Source organism: Dermacentor silvarum, chromosome 11 (assembly GCF_013339745.2).
Source record: "Dermacentor silvarum isolate Dsil-2018 chromosome 11, BIME_Dsil_1.4, whole genome shotgun sequence".
NCBI lineage: Eukaryota > Metazoa > Arthropoda > Arachnida > Ixodida > Ixodidae > Dermacentor > Dermacentor silvarum.
The window spans coordinates 117,309,611-117,333,162 of NC_051164.1; the positions used below are offsets into that span (position 1 = coordinate 117,309,611).

The following is a 23,552-nucleotide window of genomic DNA, read 5'->3' on the forward strand; positions in this document are numbered from 1 at the left end:
TTAACGGGCACCCAATGCAGGGGGCGTTATTTGCATTTCGCCCCCATCGATGGCCGGGATTTGATTCTGCGGCATAGCAGGGCAACGCCGCCATGCAAAGCTTATTTGTTGCAGTCAGGTCGCATTCCTTTTTGTGTAATTTTGTAGAGAATTAGCAGAGCGCTCTGTTGTTTGCATTTTGCATCCCGAGTCAGACTGGCTTTTCCTGCGTCCTTTTTCCTCATCGCGCGGCACGACAAACGAGTGTGACGAACGTCCTTTCGTAAATGATCTTTACATCATGTCTTTCAAGGCCCTTCAACCTTCATAACTAGGTATAGAAGGAGCCTCTGTATCCTGTTCATCACTACTTTGAATGAAGGTATATATTGGCTGCTCTGGGCACTGTAGAGGTCAGTATAGAATTCTTCCACTGTTTTTACTATGTCATCGAAATTGCTAATGATATTAACCTGCTTATATTTCAGTGCATACATCTTGCCTTGTCCTATGCCAAGTTTTCTTCTCACTGATTTCATGCTGCGTCCATAATTTACTGCTTCCTCAATCTTTTCCACGTTATAATTTCGGATATCCCTTACTTTCTTCTTATTGATCAGTTTTGACAGTTCGGCGAATTCTATCTGATCTCTTGAGTTTTACATTTTCATGCTTTGTCGTTTATTTATTAGGTCCTTTGTTACTTGGGAGAGCTTACCTACTGGTTGCCTTGGCGCCTTACCTCCTACTTCAATTGCTGCTTCTGAGATCAGCCTAGTTAGGGTTTCATTAATTATTTCTATGTTGTCTTCATCTTCCTACTCTAAAGCTTCATATTTGTTTGCGAGCACCAGCGTGAATTGGTCTGCTTTTACCCTTACTGCGTCTAGGTTGGCCTATTTCTTCTTGATTAATTTTATTCTTTCTCTCTTCAAATTGAGAGAAATCCTAGACCTCACTAACCTATGGTCACTGTACTTTACCCTACCTAACACTTGTACATCCTGCACTATGCTAGGATCGGCAGAGACTATTTCATTCCTTGTTTTTTCATTAGGGCTTTTCCAGTCCACTTCCTGTTGCTGCGCTTCCCGAAGAAAGTATTCATTATTCGGAGCCTATTCCTTTCCGCGAATTCTACCAACATCTCTCCTCTGGTGTTCCTAGAGTCGATGCCGTAGTTGCCAATTGCTTGCTCACCAGCTTGCTTTTTCCCCACTTTTGCATTGAAGTCACCCATGACTACAGTATATTGAGTTTGTACTTTTCTCAATGCTAATTCAACATCTTCATAAAACTGTTTTATTTCTTCATCATCGTGACTGGAGGTTGGGGCGTAGGCTTGTACAACCTGCATTCTATACCTCCTATTCAGCTTTATTACGACGACTGCTTCCCTCTCATTAATGCTGTAGAATTCATCAATGTTGCCCGCTATGTCCTTATGGACTAGAAATCCTACTCGGAATTCTCTCCTATCTGGAAGACTTCTGTAGCAGTGGGCGTGACCGTTAGTCAGCACTGTATAAGCCTCACCAGTTCTTCTAACCTCACTAAGGCCAATAATATCCCAGGCAATACCTGATAATTCTTCAAATAGCCCTGCTAAGCTAGCCTCACTCGATAGGGTGCGCGTGTTGAAGGTTGCCAGGTTCAGTTTCCATTGGTGGCCTGTCCGGACCCAGAGAATCTTAGCACCCTCTGCCGCGTAGCAGGTCTGACCACCGCCTTGGTCAGGTGCTCCGCAGCTGCTGGGGACTGAGGGCCATGGGGTAATTTGTAGGAGTCATGAGGTAGGTAGTGGCCAAATACTGCACCAGGGAGGCCAATTCCTGTTCTGGTGAAGGAGTGACTTTGTTGAAGCTTAGTTAGCCTTCCTAATTTGGTTGCACCTGGACTAGTATAGCCCCACTAGCTCTCGGCCATTTTTTGCCGGTGTCAGGCGCCACTCCGTGCCTGAAAATGTATGTATGTATGTATGTATGTATGTATGTATGTATGTATGTATGTATGTATGTATGTATGTATGTATGTATGTATGTATGTATGTATGTATGTATGTATGTATGTATGTATGTATGTATGTATGTATGTATGTATGTATGTATGTATGTATGTATGTATGTATGTATGTATGTATGTATGTATGTATGTATGTATGTATGTATGTATGTATGTATGTATGTATGTATGTATGTATGTATGCGAAATAACGCAAACAAATAGTATCGAGCACCAGAACATATACTAAAACAAAAATACCATCGGAGGCGACGTTAGCCATAACGCGGGTCTCGAAAAAGGCGACACGCACTAGGGATAAATTATCGCGCTGTGCAGCTTGCCACCTGATCGATGGACGTACCCTGTGCGGCCTGTCGTTGATGCGGAAGCGGACGCTCCCCGAGGGCCTGTCACGTGGCTCCTCCTCCGACAGCAGCAGGTAGGCGGCGAAGCGGGGCAGCTGCCGCGACAGCTCGAACACGTGGAAGTGACAGCTGCGCACAAATGCAGTCGATTGATTGATTGAATAACTTTAATTTTCAGTCTTGCAGAACGTGTATTAGCACGTCGCGGGCCGCTCCCACATCGGGACCGACAGGCCTAGCCTGCCAGCCGCATCGTGGGCCTGCTGGACAGCCCAACGTTGCTCAGCCAGGAGTGTGTTGCGGAGAGCCGCCTCCCACCTAGCTGAGCTGAGGTCAGGGCTTGCTGTAAAGATACATCCCCAGAGCATGTGCGAAAGTGTTGATCTATCCCCGCAAGCAGGGCACGCGTCATCAGTGTGAATCTCCGGATATATCGCATGTAACGTGAACAGATTGGGATAGGTCTCTGTCTGCAAAGTCTGAATGTCAGTGCGTGTGGCCTGGTGAGCTTGGTGTGAGGAGGAAGGGTATTGACGCCGCGAGAGATAGAAGTGTTTAATAAGTTCATTATAAGTGGCAGGCGCGTTCCTACCATCCGGAACTCTCTCGTCGGCCGTTACAGCGCCAGCGCGGTCAGTCAGTGCGCGCGCGGCAGCGTGGGCCGTCTCACCGAGGTTCGTGGGACACCCACCATGTGCCCAACGTGGGCTGGGAACCAAGTAAGCAAGGGATGCTTGATTCTATCCGGACCTGCCTTATGAAGCAGCCCACAAGCCTGTTTTGAAATTACTCCATACTGAAATGCCCTAATGGCCAACCGTGAGTCACTGTAGATGACGTCGCTGCTGTCATCAAGCATCGCCAAGGCAATGGCCACCTGCTCGGCTATCGCCGGATCTCCGGTTCGTACAGATGCACAGTTCGTGAGTCGCTGTTTGGAATCCACCGCTACTGCAGAAAAGGAGCACCCCTTCCGATATATACCAACTATCATGTGCCAAGATTTAAAAATATGCAAATGCCACATAGCTGGACAGAACCAAGGTAATGTTTGTTGACGTCGCTTGTTGATAGATAATTTTTTTCATTTAGCCTAATTACATAATTAGTCTTAATTAATCAACTTCTCAAATATTATAATTAGATTAAAAGTGTAAACGAGAAAATTGTAGAACAAGATGAAAAACCCCCGATACAGCTCCCTGTTGCTCAATACGAGCTACATAAAACTGCTTTTCCTCAGAAAGGAAAAGCAGTTTACAAAAACTGCTTTTCTTTCACGCTCGGAAAAACACCTTAACAAAACGTCGTTCTACGCATTGAAGCACAAAAGTAAATGGAACGCCAATACATCTCTCCGGAAAGTTCGGGAATTAATATCTCGAAACTGGTGTCATCCTGAGAATTCGCTCCAAGTCGATCCATCGCTTTGCGAACTCCCCCGCAAGTTATCTTTTCGCCCACTTTCATTTTATTTTTCTTCATTATTTTCTAGATTTCAATTTAAACCACAGCTAATTTCCTCGGTGCTTCCATTGGCTTCATTGTCCGCTGGCGTTACATGGTCATGATGAACAAAAATCGAGCCCCCTCGGTTTCCCTGCTTTCTCGTTCACACACACACACGTACACACACACGTATACACACACGTACACACACACGTACACACACACGTACACACACACACACACACACACACACACACACACACACACACACACACACACACACACACACACACACACACACACACACACACACACACACACACACACACACACACACACACACACACACACACACACACACACACACACACGCACGCACACGCGCACACACACACACACACACACGCGCACACACACACACACACACACACACACACACACACACACACACACATATATATATATATATATATATATATATATATATATATATATATATATATATATAAATGTGCGTGTGTGAAAATGACAAGCACAACTTCGCGGTTACCTATGGTTTATTTACCCAACAGTGTCGGTCGGTGAACCGACCTTTTTCGATACCTTGAAAAAGGTCGGTCCACCAACCGAAACTGTTGGGTAAGCAAACCTAAGATAACCGCGAAGTTGTGCTTCTCATTTGTCTAAATACGCTTGGCCCATTGAAAAATCCAGTTACTATATATACGTATATGTATGTGTGTGCGTGCGTGCGTGTGTGTGCGAACAAGGGAACCGAGGGGCCCGACTTTTATTCATCATATCATAAGAAGCCAACAAACAACGACTCTGGTGGCTTCTTATATAAAAAAAAAATTAGGGGCAGCTTCACACTGGTGGTGCGAAGACTGGGCAAACAGCGAAGCTGGTGACCCCACCTAGCTTTATTTCGGTTCGGCCAAGTTATTGCGAGGTTATGCTTCGAGACTCGGCCACGTTTAGCGTAAGATCACCTCAGAATCATCGACAGCCCGAGGAGCAGCGAACACTCAGTAAAGTATCTGGACGCTTCTGGGCGCTCAAACGCTTTTTCTCGGTTTCGCGGGCTCGTAACTCCCGATCTTCTGCGAACCGCCGACGTTTCGCCGCCGCTTCGGCGGCGCGATACTCGGGATCGGACCGAAGTCGTCTCACTCGCTCTCGAGTAGCGGCGCGGCGGCTTTCGCGCCGCGCTTGCTTTTCTTTGGATGTGACGCTCATTTTCGGCCGCCCCATCTTCGCGGCGTTGTGCTCGGCGCGGAGACGGCGGGTCGGCGCAGTGACGTCACGGCTTAGTTCTGCCTCTGCGCAGCCGCGGCAACCACTCCGCACGGCGTGGTGACGTCATGGCTTGGCAAAGCTAAGGCGAAGTGATGCGTCGCGCGTGATGACGTCACGGCTCACGCAGCTGTGGCGAGGCTCGGAGCGCTCAGCGCAGCTCGGGCGAAGCGTTGCTAGGCGACGCATCGTGACGTCATAGCCAGGCGGAGGTTTTGCGGGGTACACTCGATGGACCATCCTCGAGCTAGTTCACAGTGGTGTGTCATTGCGCTCGGACCCTTTCTGCACTACCTCCAGGATCGGCCCACATTTCGGGCGTACACCACCGGACTACCTCCAGCCATATATATATATATATATATATATATATATATATATATATATATATATATACTATATAGCTGCCCATTCGGTACCTGCTTCAGCCGCGGCTGGTCTCTGGGAGCTTTAGCACCTGATAGAGCCTCGCGCATTCGGAGGCAAATCTGGCGAGGACGTGGGTGAGTGGCCCAAACAATAGAAACGTGTGAGCAACTGTTACCATTGGGACGCGGCAACTCAGCTGTCCAACGTCGTGTCTTCGTTAACGGACCCGACACTTGTGTGGTTTCACAACCATGAGGACACCCTCACGACGTGGGATCGGTTCGTGTCCGAATTAACGGAGTGTTTTGGGGACTCAGTCGCGAATAGGAAGCAGACTGAACAAATTAACGCTGCTGCAAAGAGCCCAAGTCCCAGGCGAGACGTGCACGGCGTAAATTGAGGCTATATATAATGAAGCTCTGCAAGACCGTCAACCCTCGCATGTTAGAGGAGGACAAGGTCGGCCATCTCTTAAAAGGAATTGCCGAGGATGTATGTCACTTCCTTATCGGCAAAGAGAACCTTGGTACAGTAGCTGACGTCATATGGCATTGTCGTACATTCGAGGCCGTGAAGACGCGGCGTATCACGCCTAAATTCGGTCGGTTACCGAATGTGACTACCGTTGCAAGTGTTCGACGACTACACGTCCTTTGATCTCGCGTCTACAATACGCGAGATTGTACGGCAAGAGCTCACCCGACGCGCGCACTCGACATCTTATAATGCTGTGCCAATGGCGGCCCCCCGCGCGCATCATGTTTCTATCGCTGAAACGGGCGTCGAGGTCTACAACTACAGTTCTCGCTCGCCACCGAGGCCGCAGCGCAATCACTACCCAGAGTCGAGGTACGAACGTAGCTTCAGGTGTCCTCGTCAGCCGGCCGTTACACACCAGGAGCCGCGTGAAGATGCATTTGTTACACAGCGTCGCGACAGTGCCTTTCAGGAGTACAATGCATGTCGCCAACCTCCTGTGTTGTGGTGCTACCGGATACATAGCTCGGTTCTGTCGTCGGCGCAGGGAAACATCACGATACCATCCGTCATCAACGTTTCCTCGCGCCGGCAATGATCACAACAACGATACCTGGTCAGCCTATTCCAGGAACACCTCAGGACAAGAGAATCGGCTCAGTAGTTCTCCCGCTTCTGACCGTAGTTTGACACCTCCGTCCGCCCGACTACGCCGCTCGCCTTCACCGTGACGGCGGCTATCACCACCGCCACCTCCGGGAAACTAGCCGGTGCGACCGATGGAGGTGAGGTCACACAAAATGATTTACTTCAGATGCCTCCGCCAGTTACAATGCTTAAGAACAAAATACACGTGTTAATAGATGGAGTATGTGCAACGGCTTTAGTGAACACTGGTGCAACTATTCCTGTTATGAGTCGTTCCTTCAAAGATCGCATTGGCCGCAAAGTCACGTTTTCTTCGCAAGAATCTACATGATCTCGTGGTGTCGGTAGAGAAATACTCCATCCTCTGGGAGTTTGTGTCGTTACGGCTTGTTGGCCAGAAAGGTGTTCCCAACTGAATTCCTGGTTCTGCAGCGGTGTACACACCAAGTTATTCTCCGTATTGACTTCCTCTAAGAGTGTGGCGCTTTCGTCGACTGTGGCACCGGTTAACTTTCAGTTGGCAGTGAAGTTGCTCCTGCCCTCTGTGACGAGCTGCCGCCCGCGAAAGACACACTGGTTGTTTCCGATGAACTGACAGTGCCACCATGGTCCATACGGTCAGTTGCCGTGTTCGCTTCCGTCTATCTCCCTTTGATGCCGTCGTTCAGCCTCTCACCGGTTAGTGTGCTAAGAAAGACACCTTAGTGCCTCGCTGTATTGTGTCGATTAACAACCGAACCACGTTTTTGTGGGCACTTAACTGTTCGCCAGTGCCTGTTATACTTCCTCTAGGAATGAAGCTCGCCGTCCTTGATGACGCCATCGGAAATTCTGTCGCCGCCGTTAACGACGAAGAAGGTCAAAAATGCTTGGCCGTTGGCGAATGCAGTTGCACCTACGAGTCGCAGATTCTGAGCATGGTTAGTAAGAACCTACGGTCACACGAGCGACAAAGATTGGTGGAGCTATTGGAAAGACATGCTTCTGTGATTGGCTTGTGCGAAAAGGATAAGTGACCATCTTTACCCTGTCCTCGAGCTCAACACAGGATCGATACAAGCTCTGCTCATCCGGCCCGGCAAAAACCTCACTAGTGTCGTCATCGGAGCGGAAAGTTATTGCCGAACAAGTTCGGGATATGCTACAGAAGGGCGTTATTAAAGAATCGTACAGCCCTTGGGCAGCACCTGGAATTTTGGTTAAGAAGAAAGACGGCTCTTGGAGGTTTTGCGTTGATTATAGACGATTAAACGCCTTCACAAAAAAAAATGTATATCCACTACCTCGGATGTCATCGACTACCTGCTTCCTACTTTTCTTCACTAGATCTGCGATCAGGGTATTTGCAGATCCCCGCTGACAAGGAGAAGACTGCATCCGTGACGCCCTATGGACTGTATAAATTTAATGTTATGCCGTTTGGGCTTTGCAATGCCCCCGCTACTTTCGGAAGATTTATGGACTCGATTCTGCGCGGTCTAAAATGGGAGGTATGTTTATGCTATCTAGATGACGTAGTCATTTTCGGACGTTCTTTCGAAGAGCATAACGCCCGTTTAAATCTCGTTTTAGACTGCGTCGAAAAGGCCGGCTTGGTTTTGAATTCTAAGAAGTGGCGGCTTGGCGAACGACAAGCATTAGTCCTTGGTCACCTGGTTGATAAAGATGGTGTCAGGCCAGACCCCTGGAAAATAGAAACTGTCAGTGTCTTTAAGCCACCGCAGTCACTAAAAGAACTCCGCAGATTCCTGGGATTATGCTCCTACTTTCGACGGTTCGTGCCCAATTTCGCGGACATTGTTTATCCATTGACAAGTCTCCTGCGAAAAGACAGCCCATACGAGTGGACACTTGAATTCGACGCGGCATTCTCGCAACTCAAGTTTCTGCTGACATCAGAAACCATTGTGCGTCACTTCGATCTGTCTGCTCCTACTGAAGTATACACATTAACACCAGTGGGATCGGCATCGGAGGAGTGCTTGTTCAGCGCCATAATAATGAAGAGTATGGGGTTGCCTATGCGAGCCGTTCTCTCAGCAAGGCTGAACGAAACAATATCATATATATATATATATATATATATATATATATATATATATATATATATATATAGTCATATTGACAACGCTGAAATCATAGTTTGTGCATTCACTCTGATTTACACGAATGAACGCAGTACCTTGGCTTTTTATTGCAGCCCACGCGAACACACGCTCATATTTGGTCGGGTTCAGTCAGCAAGTGTCGGGACCAGCGCGCGTCCTTGATGACCAAGAGAATTAGCACTCACCGCTGTCACATTTATATTTGCTGCTGTCGCTGACTTACACTTCTTTGTTGGCATACGTATTGATTTTTGTAGGTCTGTAAGCACCTTGCGTTTCGTGTAAGGTAGTGATGATGTATAGCTGCGACACAGTTTCGTGGAATAAGCGCCCGTCCCGTCTTTTGTCACTAATGAGCAGCTTCACTGTTTGTGCGCGACATCGTCCAAACCCTTCGCCGCACTGAATACCTGCGATGCTCACGCGCAAGGAGGCGGATGTCACGCGAGAGAGGTCACGTGCAGCGCTGACTCACCTGTCGCGGTGTCCCACGAGAACTTTCAAGTGCAGGTCGACGGCCAGGTCTCTGGGTGGCCACAGTGGCAGGCTCACCTCGGACTGCACCTGCTCGGCCTTCGGGTGGCTGCGCAGCGCATGCGCCGAGGCTAAGCGCCACAAGCAGCGACAAAGGCAAGGCCACGAATAACAACAAGAACGGTCACCGACAGAGACCCGAACACGGCCACCTTAATGACCATAGTAGTCGACCTCGCGTACACAGCTGTAGAGACGAAGGAGTTTCTTCCGGTGGCACTTGATATTATTCGACACATGGACCACAGCCACATCAACAGAGGCCCGTGAAGCGGGGGTGGATTTGTTTTTTTTCAAGCGAAGCTTCTTATAAGGTACAGATTTCGGTGCCGTCCGTGTACGCAAAAAAAAAAAAAAAAAAAAAGTGGGCCGATCCTGGTGATAGTGCAGAAAGGGTCCAAGATCAATGGCACATAACCCTGTGGGCTCGGACACCTGTAACGTGCCCTTAAACTACCCTTGACACACGTGGGACCCAAAGAGACAAAATCACTAGCCTTTCCCCTGTCGAGAAAATGGGGGTAAGCGAAGCTTGTCGTCCGAATCTAGCGTGCCGATTCTAGCGTGAGGGCTTCCGAAGCCCAGGCGAAACGCCAGCGAAGAGCCGTGGACTCTCGAATTGCAGGAGCACGATGTTGAGGCCAAACGTCAGCGAAGAGCGGCCGACCCTGAGTTTAGGGCAAACGAAGCGGAACGCCTGCGACAGCGCTGTCTTGCTCTCCAGGAACCCGACAACAGTGGTGCACGCGTCGGCAACGCTAGCGCCAACTTCCCCGGTCCGACGGCCAGGTTTCAACGCGATTTTTTCAACCGGAACTTCGGAGCCAGTTGCAGTGCGTGTGACCGGTTATGGTTTGAGCACAACGTGGTACTCGTCAGTGCAATGCCTTCCGAGGAACACCGAAGAAACACACGACAAGCTTCGCTAATTACCACCATTTTCTCGACAAGGGAATGGTTTGTGACGGTGTTTTTTTCACCGTCAACTCGTAGACTGCGCGGCCTTGGCTTGGAGATATTCAAGCAAATAAGCTTCTCTCTCTGTGTGTGCATGTGTGTTATACCTATACTAAGTATGACATACGTCTTTATGCGGTTTACGACAAGAAAGATTACACCCATTGGGTGGTTTCTTGTCCCCATACAATAATCGTCATCTGTCTTGTCCGCATTTCCTTTCTTTAACGCTGCGAGCCCGGTAGTCACGAACGACATGCGCGTTATCAGCGGGACGTAGCATTCTCGACAGGAAAGTAGCGAGCGCCGAGTTTTCGAGAAAGGAAACGCAAGCAAGGCAGATGACGATTATCATGACGATGACAAGATAAGCCTTAAAGGGTGCAAACTAGTGTGTGGTGCGGTTAGCACAATTCTGGACACTCTCTTTTGGTTCTTGCAATCACACACAAAAAAAGAAAACAAACCGTCCCTCATCGAGGCTTATTGTTTGGCATACTTTTCCGACGTCACCGCTTCTACTCTGCGCAAACGGTTCCACGGTTTCGCCTGGAGCAACTTCCGCTCTCGCGTCTCCGGAAGCATCGCGGTGAGCTGCTCGTCGAGCTGTTTCGAAATACACCGCGCCGCTGCTGCGACCAAAGGTCCCCACTCGAGACACCGTCGTCTTATTTCGTGCCGATTTCTGCTCGAACTGTGCTGTTATCGCTTTGTTTCTGCGGCGACTCGTAGAAATTTCACTACTGGTGTCGCTTGCGTCGAGACTCGCTTGGCGCATAGCCCGCACACGTGGCCATTTTTGTTCTCGGAGTGGTGGAGAGTCACGCGTCGCCGAGCGCGAGTGACAACAAGCCATGGGTCGCGATGCGCGGAACAAGGCCTTCGCCGGCGTGCGCTACCATACACCGGAGCAGCAGGGCAGGTGAGCCGCATGCTGGCTGTTCGCCAAGCTCAGTTGTGTGCAGCACAGATGTACCGGGGGCGCGGGTCGATGGAGATATATCGAAAGCGGTGATTCAGGTGAAGCGCGAAAAGCTGTAGCCAGCACTAAATGAAACATTGCAGGCCGCAATTAAACGGCATATCCGCGGCCACATGATCAACGCATCCGCTTTCAAACGGAACGGTGCTTTGAGAGCAGGTACACGAGACCGACGGGACTGCGTAGTCGAGTGACGTCAGAAGCCTGCTCTCTCGCCTGCACGATGACGCAGCAGTCCCGCGTGCACGGCGCAGTTCTCTGCGAACGGATTGCATTCACAAAAGACTACGTATAGGACAAGTGTTGGCCAATGGTGGCGATTACATCATCAGCGAAGAGGACGGCTAATTAGAAAGTATACTTTTTTACAAAAGAAAGCCTCTGCGAATTTTGGCCCCTGCAGATAAAAGTATTTGCGGTTCCGGCTCTTTACATTTCTTTCCTGCCGTCTAAAATAGATTTGTTGCTTGGAGACTGTGTTTCACTAAGGGTATGTGAATAGTGATTTTTTGAGATGAAATCGAATAGGGTCAGAACTGAATCGAATCGAATATTGAATACCTTTCGAATAATGAGCAGATTTTTTTTTCAACCATAATATAACCCGCCGTGGTTGCTCAGTGGCTATGGTGTTGGGCTGCTGAGCACGAGGTCGCGGGATCGAATCCCGGCCACGGCGGCCGCATTTCGATGGGGGCGAAATGCGAAAACACCCGTGTACTTAGATTAAGGTGCACGTTAAAGAACCCCAGGTGGTCTAAATTTCCGGAGTCCCCCACTACGGCGTGCCTCATAATCAGAACTGGTTTTGGCACGTAAAACCCCATAATTTAATTAATTTAACCCATAATATAAAACAATGTTCATAACGTTCACTACGTTAGCAAGTTGATGTCATCACACTACGAAATATGAAGTGTGATTTGATGTAAGCACAGATAGAACATTATACAAACAAGAGAAATGAGGTACTGGAAGATTGAGTCTTGTTCAAGAGTTGGCGTACAAGGCCTGGAGCTTGGGTAAGCCGTGTACATAAACAGTGTTCGCATAAAAGCGTTTCGTAGCTCATTAATTTCAGAGGCAGCTAGTATTGTGGGCCATTACGTAAGCATCTGCTTAGACCGACGTAGATAAACACACACACACACACGAAATTTATTTATTGAGTTTTATGTCTGATCGTGCAGACTTGACGTTGCTGGAAAAATATTTGTGTGTGAAAATATCGACAATTTTATAATAGGACCGAACAGATTTTCGCTTTAAGCTATTGAAAGTGTCGAATATTCGCACAAGTCTACACATTTCAGCGACGGTTAGGTGCAGCTCACGAACCGGAAAAATACCTTGGTCAAAGCGAAAACAGCGGCACGAGCGCAGAGGTGTTGGCCGCTTACCGCAGGAAACGTATGAATTTTGTCACCCACGTCTAGTCCTTGAATTTTGTTATCCGGCCCTGCAAAACTCATGACGAGAAATGCGGGAGCTTTGATTTTCACAATAATGGGGGCATGCTTCGCTGCGATCGCGTTGCCAGGAGCGCAGCGTGCACAGTTGACGCAGGGCAGCAGATTACTTGATGCTAGTGCAACTTGACGGACTGCATGATGACTGCCAAAGAGGTGGCAAGTCGCGCACTCCGAAACGCGTGGTTTCATGTCGGCCCCAAAAGGAGGGCTGAAACTCGCATTACGTGAGCGCAGAGTATATAAACCGCCTTCGGTGTTGCAGCCGCGCGGCCCAGTGCCGGAGTCAATATCGGGATCGCGGGAAAGGCGATGCGGAAGGGCTGCTCTCGTCCAAGTATATGATGGGCCAGTGTCGACGAGCACCACGCGTGTTTTGTGCAAAGCCGAACGCGTGGACTGTTTCTCGCCAAAGCTTCAATAGACTGTATGCTTGGGTTGCAAGAGCGGTAACAGAGGGAAACAAGCGAGGAACATGGAACTTGCGTACTAACAACTGATTATTCGCTCACGCCCGCCATACTCATGCATGTACATTTAATACACTGTAAAAGATCACGTGTACAAATTTGAACTTAAAATTGTTATGGAACTGTAACAAGCATGAAACCAACATTATAAAGCGCATATCGTATATTACACACGTGCCTCAAGGGCATGGTGCAAGTTATCATCCTGTGCAAAAAATATCTTTTAAGAATTTTATGGTGTCCAGATATAAAGCTACTAAATGTGCACCGACACACATGCTGTGGCCACCTTTGCAGCGTAACCATACAGTCATGCCTTACCGACTAGCCACCGTACAAGCACCTCTGAACTTGAACTGGCTCTCACCTGAAGAGGATCTGGGACCCGCGTTGTGAAAACTTCTACGTGAAAGTGCTCCCTCATTGGCCAGCGTTCCGGCGGCCGCCGTTGGTGACTGTGATCATTACAGCGCCATCTTTCAACGACCTTATCTCAGGGGCACAACAGAGTCGGAGCATATTGATGTGAACGTCATTCGCGACATGCATGGGATGCGCGAAAACTCTTTTGTTGATAAGGGAGTAGGTGGTTCGCCGATACATGATCGATGGATTTGTGTTGTGCATCAATGAATAGCCTAGTCAACTCGCTCACGCTTTTGCCCAGAATCACATTATGTCGTTAAAGAGGGTTCGGCAGGTGCGCAGTGAAGTTAAATAAAACCATCGGTCCATCTTTACCATGCGTAAGCACTGCTTAATCAGATTCAGTCGAAAGAAGGCACGTCAGCGTGCTCTAACGCGGGCACGAAATGATTAGCTATGATACCCTACCTTCGATCATCGACTGTCGCACCACACGTGGTAAAATTGCCCAGCGTGGTAACATTAGTGTATTGTTCTCGGCTCCAAACATGTTAAGCAGTTCTCGCAGGGAGAAATAAGTAATTAAAGGGAAACTGAGACTTCCACCCAAATGTAGCAATTCGCTACTATGGAAACCCAACCGGGTTCCTCGAAAGAAAGCCTCGCAGTTGAAGAAAAATTCGTCCTGGTCCGGGACTCGAACCCGGGACCACCGCCTTTCCGGGGCAGCCGCTCTACCACTCTACGGGTTCGAGTCCCGGACCAGGACGAATTTTTCTTCAACTGCGAGGCTTTCTTTCGAGGAACCCGGTTGGGTTTCCATAGTAGCGAATTGCTACATTTGGGTGGAAGTCTCAGTTTCCCTTTAATTACTTATCTCCACCTAGCGGATTTCCGCTGAACTATTACGTCATACACTTGCCTTTGCTTCGAGTTGTCGACAAATTCGACTTCGCCCTGCCATCTGCTAGCCGCCTGGTTAGCTCAGATGGTAGAGCGGCTGCCCCGGAAAGGCGGTGGTCCCGGGTTCGAGTCCCGGACCAGGACGAATTTTTCTTCAACTGCGAGGCTTTCTTTCGAGGAACTGGGCGTGGAAAGGACCGAAACAAGCTACGAAAAGAAAAAAAAAAACACAGATAACTGTATGTCGAGTGTGAGACAGGTTTAACTAACCGAATCCCGACGACAAAACCGGATCTAGCTACACCGGCCAAACTGGTAGATGCATTAACTATATGCTACGTGAACATAACAGCAAAGTAAAATAAGAGCAGTCCGATGGTTTTCTTCTACTTCACTGCAAAAAAAAAAAAAAAAAAAGAAATGTCCCTGCCGATCTCTTTTCAATATATTGTTGATTCCGGGCAAAAGCGTGATCATTACAGCACAACACAAAGCCATCTAGTATATATGGGGATCCATCCATCAACAAAAGAGTTTTGCGCATGCCATTAATGTTGTCCCATGCATGACCTGTGATTGGATTTAGACGCAACGGTGAAAAATAATCCGGAGGATCCTAGAGCGTCCTTCATAACCCGCTGCATGCAGTTTCGAGACGCTAATCCCCACAATTTAACACATTGCTCCTTCGACAGTGCACTACGTGCTCTCCCCGTGTTTCATTACCGTCACTGTGAAAGTGCGATGGACGCGATCACCTTTTCGTTTATCTCACTGGCTCTTCAGTTGACTGGGCGTCCAGTTTTGAACGACATGTATCAAATAATGTACTTTCATTTGATACTTAGGCGCCTCATGTAAATGACGAGCCGCTCTTGTGGGCGTTGGGATTAGAACGGATGCTCGTTAGTCGGTGACCTTAGATTAATCTGCCCGCACTGGCTGAATGTGACAGATATGGGAACACACACTGGCGGAATCCACACACCAATTACAGGTGATGCGGTGTGACAGTGTCAGCGAATGCTGTAGCAGTTATGAATGTGCTCAAGAGCGAAATATGTATTTAATATTTCTTTTGCTATTGGACCCAGGCACCGACGTGGCGATCGACCACAAAGACAGTCCCCACGGTGGTTCCATCCGTACATAGGGGCTCTGATAGTCTAGTGGGAACAAGCTGCTTATCTTAGGACTAAATCTTGAAACTAGTGGGTGACCTGACACTCTGGCAGCAGGGCGCACGCGAGCTGGAGGTAACTGCCGCAGAAGCATGGGAACCGAGAGGCAGCTGCTTTGTGCGAGGGTTCCTACAGTGGGCTTCACAGTAACCCCGAGCTACGTTTTCGGGCCTGATCAACGCTCACCACGAGAGTATAACATCGGCTTATACACGTGGGCTCGGCAACGTGTACAGCTCATGACGTCGACATACTCGGGAAAAGCCTCTGTAGCGATACGTATACTCTCCGACGATATCCCAGCCGGCGACGACTTGAGAGGGAACCCTTTGCAGCGGAGCCGATAGGATATCGGCCTGATCAAGGTCAAGAGGAACTAACTCCCTTGATTACGCCTACAGATCAATCGCTGGGGCGAGGCTCATCGGTCTGAAGGGGTATTTCAACGATACTTAAGATTTTCAGAAAGCGTCCACACGCTTAAGCATTGCGCCTGTCGACAGCCAAGAGTGCACATACAGTCTCGCCATCTGCAACTACGTTAGTTTTAAGGCCGTCTTCATTGTGAGGGAATTGAAGCGTATAATTAGTTTTACAAGGTTTTTTTTTGGTTGTAGGTGACAATTACGGTTGCATTTCGCTTAGGCGCGCTTACGAAAGCAGTGATCAATGGCAAGAGCTACATGAATGCGTGGATTCTTTTATTAAGAAAAGGGAGGACCGAAGGTCGCTGGTGAGGGTAGCCAGGCCGCTAGCAACGCCGAAGTGGGCTAAATTTAGTAGGTGACCGGGGTTTTCGAGAATGTCGTTCTGTAAAGCTTAAATGTGGCAATGAAGAAAAATATTGCTGTCGTCTCGATAAATATTGAATGTGGGACAGTGTAAAATGAGGTGCTGCAAATTGGCTTCGCATACGGAGTGGCAGAAGGTGCATATAAGGGAGGGGGGGGGGGGGGAAGAGGCGTCAGCGCCCTTCTTTCGGTCAGCCAACGTCTGCCATTTGCGAATTATGTCAGAGGTAGTGGCTGTGTTGGCAAGTACTTTATTTATGAATATTTTCTTTATGAACGTAAGCGCAAACGTCGTGACCCTCATCCTACACTTCGAGAACGAGACGCGGCAGTCCAAAGGCAACGCCGCGAAGCTAACCCCGAGCTACGAGCACGAGAAGCAGCAGCACACCGGCAACGGCAGCATGCAAGACTCCGAAGCGAAAGCTCGAGCAGCGGCCGTAATTGTCTAAGGAGCTTTGCTTCATCATCAGCATTCACTTCGTGGATCGGCTGCAATTTTTTTATTGCGATAGCAATTATATGGACACTTCAACCGGATTTCTGCCGTCGGCGTCGCCGTCGCCGTGAGGTTCCCTATAGATAAAATCTTCGCCGCGCGCCGTATGCCCGAGCGGAAGCGTGCGGGGACGCGCGCTATCACGGAGAGCGAACGCACTCAATCTCCCACGCGCAAGCAAGGAAGCGGGAAGCCAGCGCCGAAGGGAGCGGGGGGGGGGGGGGGGGGGGGCGCACTTCTACTCTGCCAACAACCGCGCTCGTCGCTCGCCCGCACCGTCTCTTATCTCCACACAGCTCTGACCTTTATGCGCCATGCATTCGCCGCTCAGTTTCCGTTGAAGCGATAGACCGCACGTACCTTCGCCGCTGCGGCGTATGCGCTTGCTGCCAGAGTTTTGACAGTCGTTGTCTGCAGTCATTCAGTGTGATCTATTCGTGTTTGTGCGCGCTCACACCACGCTTGTTCATTCAGTTAGTACTAGTCGGGCGACATTTTCCAACGCACGCTACACATGTAATGCTGCCCGGATCGGCAGTGCAGCGCTACAGGTGTGTCCCTTCGCACGCGCTGCCCACGGGAAGCGTTTCTCACCAACACCACCGTTTCACACGCGCCTTCTCGTGGTCATCGAGTCTCTCTTCATGTCGGTATACTTACGCCGCAGCACACCTGCTTACTTAATCAGCTCATGTTTACCACAATTCATATTGCTACCAAAGCCACTCACCTTACTTCGTATGACATTGCTGTGTTGCTATCGCATTCATTGCTTCGCCCTTAGGGCGAAACTGTGACATTTTTTTTCTGGAAACGCTCATTGCAACGGATTTTGCCACGTTTAGATCCATCTGCCAAATAATGCACCAGTTATTTATTTTTTGGAGGTTTAGATTTTGTTCTGATTGATCAGAGTGAGATTTAACTGGATTATAAATTACGCAATCATCTGCAGAAAACCTTATGGGGACCGTAATATCTTTAGGTAAATCGTTGATAAAAATAAAAAAAAAAGAGCAGTGGGGAACTCCAGAAATAACGTTAGTAAATGTAGATTTTTTTAGTGTTGACTTGAACGTACTGTTTGCTCTTGGAGAAATAGGAGGAAAACCATTGCGTTATGTTTGGGGTTTTAAAGATATAATTTATTTTTAATGTGATGAAGAAGACGTGCAACATGTTCTGCAGATGATGCACACCACCAGCAGTAGCAGCATCGTGATCGCTCCGCATAAGACGACGCCTTATTATTATTATTATTATTTCTTGGGTTTTACGTGCCAAAACCAGTTCTGATTATGAGGCACGCCGTAGTGGAGGGCTCCGGGTTAATTTTGACCACCTGGGGTTCTTTAACGTGCACTACAACGCAAGCACACGGGCGTTTTTGCATTTTGCCTCCATCGAAATGCGGCCGCCGGGGCCGGGATTCGATCCCGCAACCTTGTGCTCAGCAGCGCAACACCTTAGCTGACTGAGCCACCCCGGCGGGTAAGACGACGCCGAAGTTACCGCTAAGAGCGCTGCCCGACGTAACTGTTTAGCCGCCCGTTCTGTGCCAGTCTATCCGAAGGACCTACATCTACGCCTGCATCAATAAACCTCATTTCAATTGGTGGAAGGTGCTGGGTACGACCTGCCAAGCTTCCATCCTGGAACTCCGCACCCGTACGCTTCGTCCCGCTATGCCCGAAGACGCAACCACGCCCCCACCGTCCACGGCCCTGCCATCCACGGCCCCGCCGTCCACGGCCCCTCCATTCACGGCCCCTCCGCCCGTCATCTGCTCCGGGGTGCCTTACCTGAGGGATCCGGTGGTCTTCAGCGGCACCGACGACAGTGATGTGGAGGACTGGCTATCGACTTATGATAGGGTAAGCGTCCCCAACCGATGGGATGACACCGCTAAACTGAACAATGTCATCTTCTATCTTTCAAATGTGGCTCATCTGTGGTTTAAAAACCACGAGAAAGATTTTACCACCTGGTCTGCATTCAAGGCCGCCCTCATAGATGTGTTCGGACGCCCCGCCGTGCGCCAGTTATGCGCTGAACAGCGTTTGCGCCAGCGCGCCCAGCAGCCGGGCGAGTCGTTCACAAGCTACATTGAGGACGTTCTTGACCTCTCGAAGCGCGTCAATGCCTCGATGCCCGAGTCTGACAGAATCAAGCACATCTTGAAAGGCATTGACGATGACGTCTTTCAGATGCTTCTTGCAAAAAATCCGACCAGCGTAGCGGAACTCATCAAACTGTGTCAGAGCTACGATGAACTCCGGAAACAGCGGGCCTTGACACGTCGCCCGGTTACTAACGACGACAGCCTCGCAGGCCTGGCCGTCCACTCGGACCAGTCAACACTGCTGCCACAGCTCCAGGCGTTCATACGCGAGGAAGTTGCTCGGCAGCTCTCACTGGTGCAGTTTGCTCAGCAACAGCCCAAGCCCCGTCCTGCTCCTTACCTGTCACCCGCTATTCGGCAGGCGATCGAAGCAGAAATTGCCGACGCTGTGCCAGTGTCCCCTCAGTCGCATTCGGTAGCTGCTCTTCTCACGTACGCCGACGTCGTCGCACGGCCTCGAACGCACCCTGCTTTCACACCGCGTCAACCACTGCACGCGCCGACCCCACCCCGCGCCCCTGGCGCTGGCCCCATGGCCACAAACCCTTGGCGTACTCCTGACGACAAACCAATTTGCTTTGCCTGTGGCCGCCCCGGACATATCGCTCGCTACTGTCGCCGCCGCATGCCGTTGGCCGTCTCATATGGCTATGAACCAACGACTCGCTATGCCGACCAGCCACCTCTCCGCTACACTCCAGGATCACCTCCAAGAGCTCCTGATCGTCAAGCGTCTTTCGACCGACAATCTCCGTCACCACGTCGGCGCTCTCTCTCCCCAATGCGTCGTCGTCCCATGCCTTCAGAAGAGGAAAACTAAACGCCGCAGTTCATGAGGCAAGAACTGCGTCACCGTCACAGCGTCCAAGTCCTCACAATTCTCCGTCGAATGTACTTGCTGTTTCTGTTGAGGGAGTGTCAACTCTTGCCCTTGTGGACACTGGTGCCGCCGTTTCTGTAATGAATGAAAGACTCTGTCGCTCCATCCGGAAAGTTACGACGCCAGTTGCGGGTGTAGCCCTCCGTACCGCAACAGCGCAGCATGTTCAGCCGTTAGCAGCTTGTACGGCCCGAGTTGTAATTGAGGACATGATGTACATTATTGAGTTCATTGTGCTGCCATACTGCTCTCACGACATCATTCTTGGATGGGATTTTCTCTCGCGACACAAAGCCATCATCGACTGCGAGCGGGCCGAAGTCGAACTTTCTCCTTTGTGCGACCTCCATTCCGACGAGTCTCCCGAACATCCCCCTAAATTAGTCGTCGCTGAGGAGACCGACATTCCTCCGCACGCCGCTGTTGTTTTACCTGTGTCCTGTGGAAGCATCTCTGACGCCACTGTTTTGTTCGCCCCTTCTGAGACCTTCATCGCAAAAAATACTGTACTGCTTCCCTTCGCGACCCTCGATTTTTCGGCTGGTTTCAGCCATATTTTCGTATGCAACCTTTTGTCCGCTCCGCTCACATTGCTCCGTGGCCAGTGTCTCGGCCATGTCCAAGCCATTCAGTCCCTGTACATCATCGACGTGCCCGATGCTACTTCTTGCGACGACCTTACTGACATCTGCTCTCTTTCTGCTTCCGACAAGTCCTGCACCGACATCTTTAGCCCATCCATCGCTGACGGCCTTACACCAGAGCAGCGTTCGGAGCTTATCGCCGTCCTGTACCATTTTCGTTCTTCTTTCGACGCTATTCAGCCTTCCCTTGGACGCACGTCAACTGTCACGCACCACATCGACACGGGCTCCCATTTACCACTGCGGCAACGCCCATACCGTGTGTCTCCTACGGAGCGCCGTGTCATTAGTGAGCATGTCGACGACATGCTTCGCCGCAACATCGTTCAGCCCTCTCACAGTCCGTGGGCCTCGCCGGTCGTTCTCGTTAAGAAGAAGGACGACTCTGTCCGCTTCTGTGTTGACTTTCGCCGCCTAAATAAGATCACCCGCAAGGACGTGTACCCTCTACCGAGAATAGATGATGCCCTTGACTGTTTACAGGGGTCTGAATTCTTCTCCTCACTCGACTTGCGCTCAGGGTATTGGCAGGTTCCCATGGCCGCCGCTGACAAGCCCAAAACTGCATTTGTTACCCCTGATGGACTTTATGAGTTCAACGTGATGCCCTTCGGCCTCTGTAATGCCCCCGCAACGTTCGAGCGAATGATGGACACTGTTTTGCGTGGATTGAAATGGCAAACGTGTCTGTGTTACCTCGACGATATTGTCGTCTTCGCTCCGGATTTTACGACACATCTTCACCGCCTCAAGTGCGTTCTGACGTGTCTTACCAACGCTAGGCTCCAACTTAATCTCAAAAAATGCCACTTTGCCGCTCGAAAGCTAACCATTCTTGGCCACGTCGTGTCTAAGCACGGCGTCCAACCTGATCCCGCGAAATTGCGTGCCGTTACTGACTTTCCTAGGCCGACAAATCTCAAAGAACTTCGCAGTTTCGTCGGCTTATGTTCATAATTTCGACGTTTCATTCGCAACTTCGCGTCCATAATACGCCCTCTGACACAGCTTCTGGGTAGCTCCGGCGACCTGTCATCATGGTCTCCAGCCTGCGACGAGGCGTTCACTACTTTACGACGTCTTCTCGCTTCACCTCCTATTCTGCGTCACTTCGATCCTGAGGCTTCGACGGAGGTACACACAGACGCCAGCGGAATAGGTCTCGGCGCCGTGCTAGCACAACGAAAACCCGGGCACCCTGAATGCGTTGTTGCTTATGCCAGCCGTACCCTCACCAAAGCTGAGACCAACTATACTGTGACTGAAAAAGAATGCTTAGCCATCGTATGGGCCCTTAGCAAGTTCCGCCCTTACTTGTACGGCCGCCCGTTTGACGTCGTCACAGATCATCACGCCCTTTGTTGGCTATCAAATTTGAAAGACCCATGTGGCCGCCTTGCCCGATGGGCTCTTCGACTTCAAGAGTTCGACATCAACGTCGTCTACCGCTCTGGCCGCAAGCACTCGGATGCTGATGCTCTGTCACGGTCTCCTCTGCCTACCGACCTTAGTTGCCTGTCAGCATTAACACCCATCGTCCTGCCTCTCACCATCGACAGAATTGCTTCAGAGCAGCGCCACGACCCCTGGATAGCGGCCCTCCGCGACCTACTTTCTGAGACGCCCACGCTGCCAGCCTCTCGCGCACTCCGCCGCCAAGCTGTTCACTTCACCATTCGCGACGACCTTCTGCACCGACGCAACTACGCATCTGACGGCCGTAAATGGCTACTCGTCATACCGCGCAGCCTGCGCTCCACTATCTGTGCATCCTTTCACGTTGACCCGCAGTGCGCCCACGCTGGAGTCTTCAAAACATATTGTCGCAACGTCAGAAACCTACGTCAGTACCTACGAAGCGGGTATTGGCAGATAGAGGTCGATGAGAGAGATCGTGAGAAAACGGCCTTCGTGACCCCCGACGGTCTTTAGGAATTTAAGGTACTTCCTTTCGGTCTGTGCTCAGCGCCAGCCACTTTTCAGCGTTTAATGGACACCGTACTATCAGGCCTGAAGTGGCAAACTTGCTTGGTCTATTTAGACGACGTCATAGTGTTCTCGGCTACATTCGAGGAGCACCTAAGCCGGTTACTCACTGTTCTTCAAGCCATACGCTCAGCTGGCCTGACGTTAAAGCCCGAGAAATGTCATTTTGGCTTCAGTGAACTGTGCTTCCTCGGCCACGTCGTCAGTCACGAGGGTGTACGACCGGACCCAGAAAAAATAGACGCTGTGGCAAAGTTCCCCACACCACCCGACAAGAAGGCAGTGAGGCGCTTCCTGGGGCTGTGCGCTTATTACCAGCGGTTCATTGCGAACTTCTCTCGTATTGCTGCCCCGTTAACACGCCTTACACGAGACGATGTTCCCTTTCTGTGGGGTGAAAATGAGCAAATAGCATTAGACGAACTACGCCAGCGCCTGCAAACGCCTCCAGTTCTTGCGCACTTTGACCTGGAAGCCCCTACAGAACTTCACACCGATGCGAGCAATGTTGGTCTGGGGGCCGTACTGGTGCAGTGGCAAGACGGCTTCGAAAAAGTAATCGCTTACGCCAGTCGAACACTCTCTCGTACGGAGGAAAACTACTCGACTACCGAGAAGGAATGCCTCGCCGTGGTGTGGGCGGTTACCACATTTCGCCCATATTTGTACGGCCGTTCATTCAAGGTTGTCAGCGATCATCATTCTCTTTGTTGGTTGACTAACTTGAAAGATCCATCTGGCCGTTTGGCGCGCTGGAGTCTTAGGCTTCAGGAGTTCGACATGACCATAATTTACAAATCAGGGAAAAGGCACACCGACGCCGACTGCCTTTCGCGGTCACCCGTAGAGCCCGCAGGTACCGATGACGCGGACGTTGACGCTGCATTTTGGGAGTCGTCGACGCCGTCACCATTTCACAGGAGCAGCGCCACGACCCAGAGCTGCTCCCACTCATTAATTTCTTGGAAGGCCGAAGTACAGACGTCCCGCGACTCTATGCCAGGGGACTGCCGTCGTTTTGTCTGCGAAATGATGTTCTCTATAAAAAGAACTTTTCTGCCAGCGGCAGCACG

The 23,552-nt window shown here is 50.2% G+C and overlaps 1 protein-coding gene across 1 annotated transcript in view; it reads right to left on the reverse strand.

Annotated features, from left to right (window-relative positions):
• The window catches only part of LOC119432853 (Bardet-Biedl syndrome 2 protein homolog), a 56,749-nt gene continuing 33,197 nt past the window's right edge, over positions 1-23,552 (reverse strand). Inside the window, exons 9-12 of the mRNA XM_049658420.1 lie at positions 13,475-13,485; positions 9,171-9,381; positions 2,294-2,477; positions 1-66 (exon numbers count right to left, since the gene is read on the reverse strand). Coding sequence (XP_049514377.1) covers positions 1-66; positions 2,294-2,477; positions 9,171-9,381; positions 13,475-13,485 — 472 coding nt within the window. The remainder of the gene's footprint in view (positions 67-2,293; positions 2,478-9,170; positions 9,382-13,474; positions 13,486-23,552) is intronic.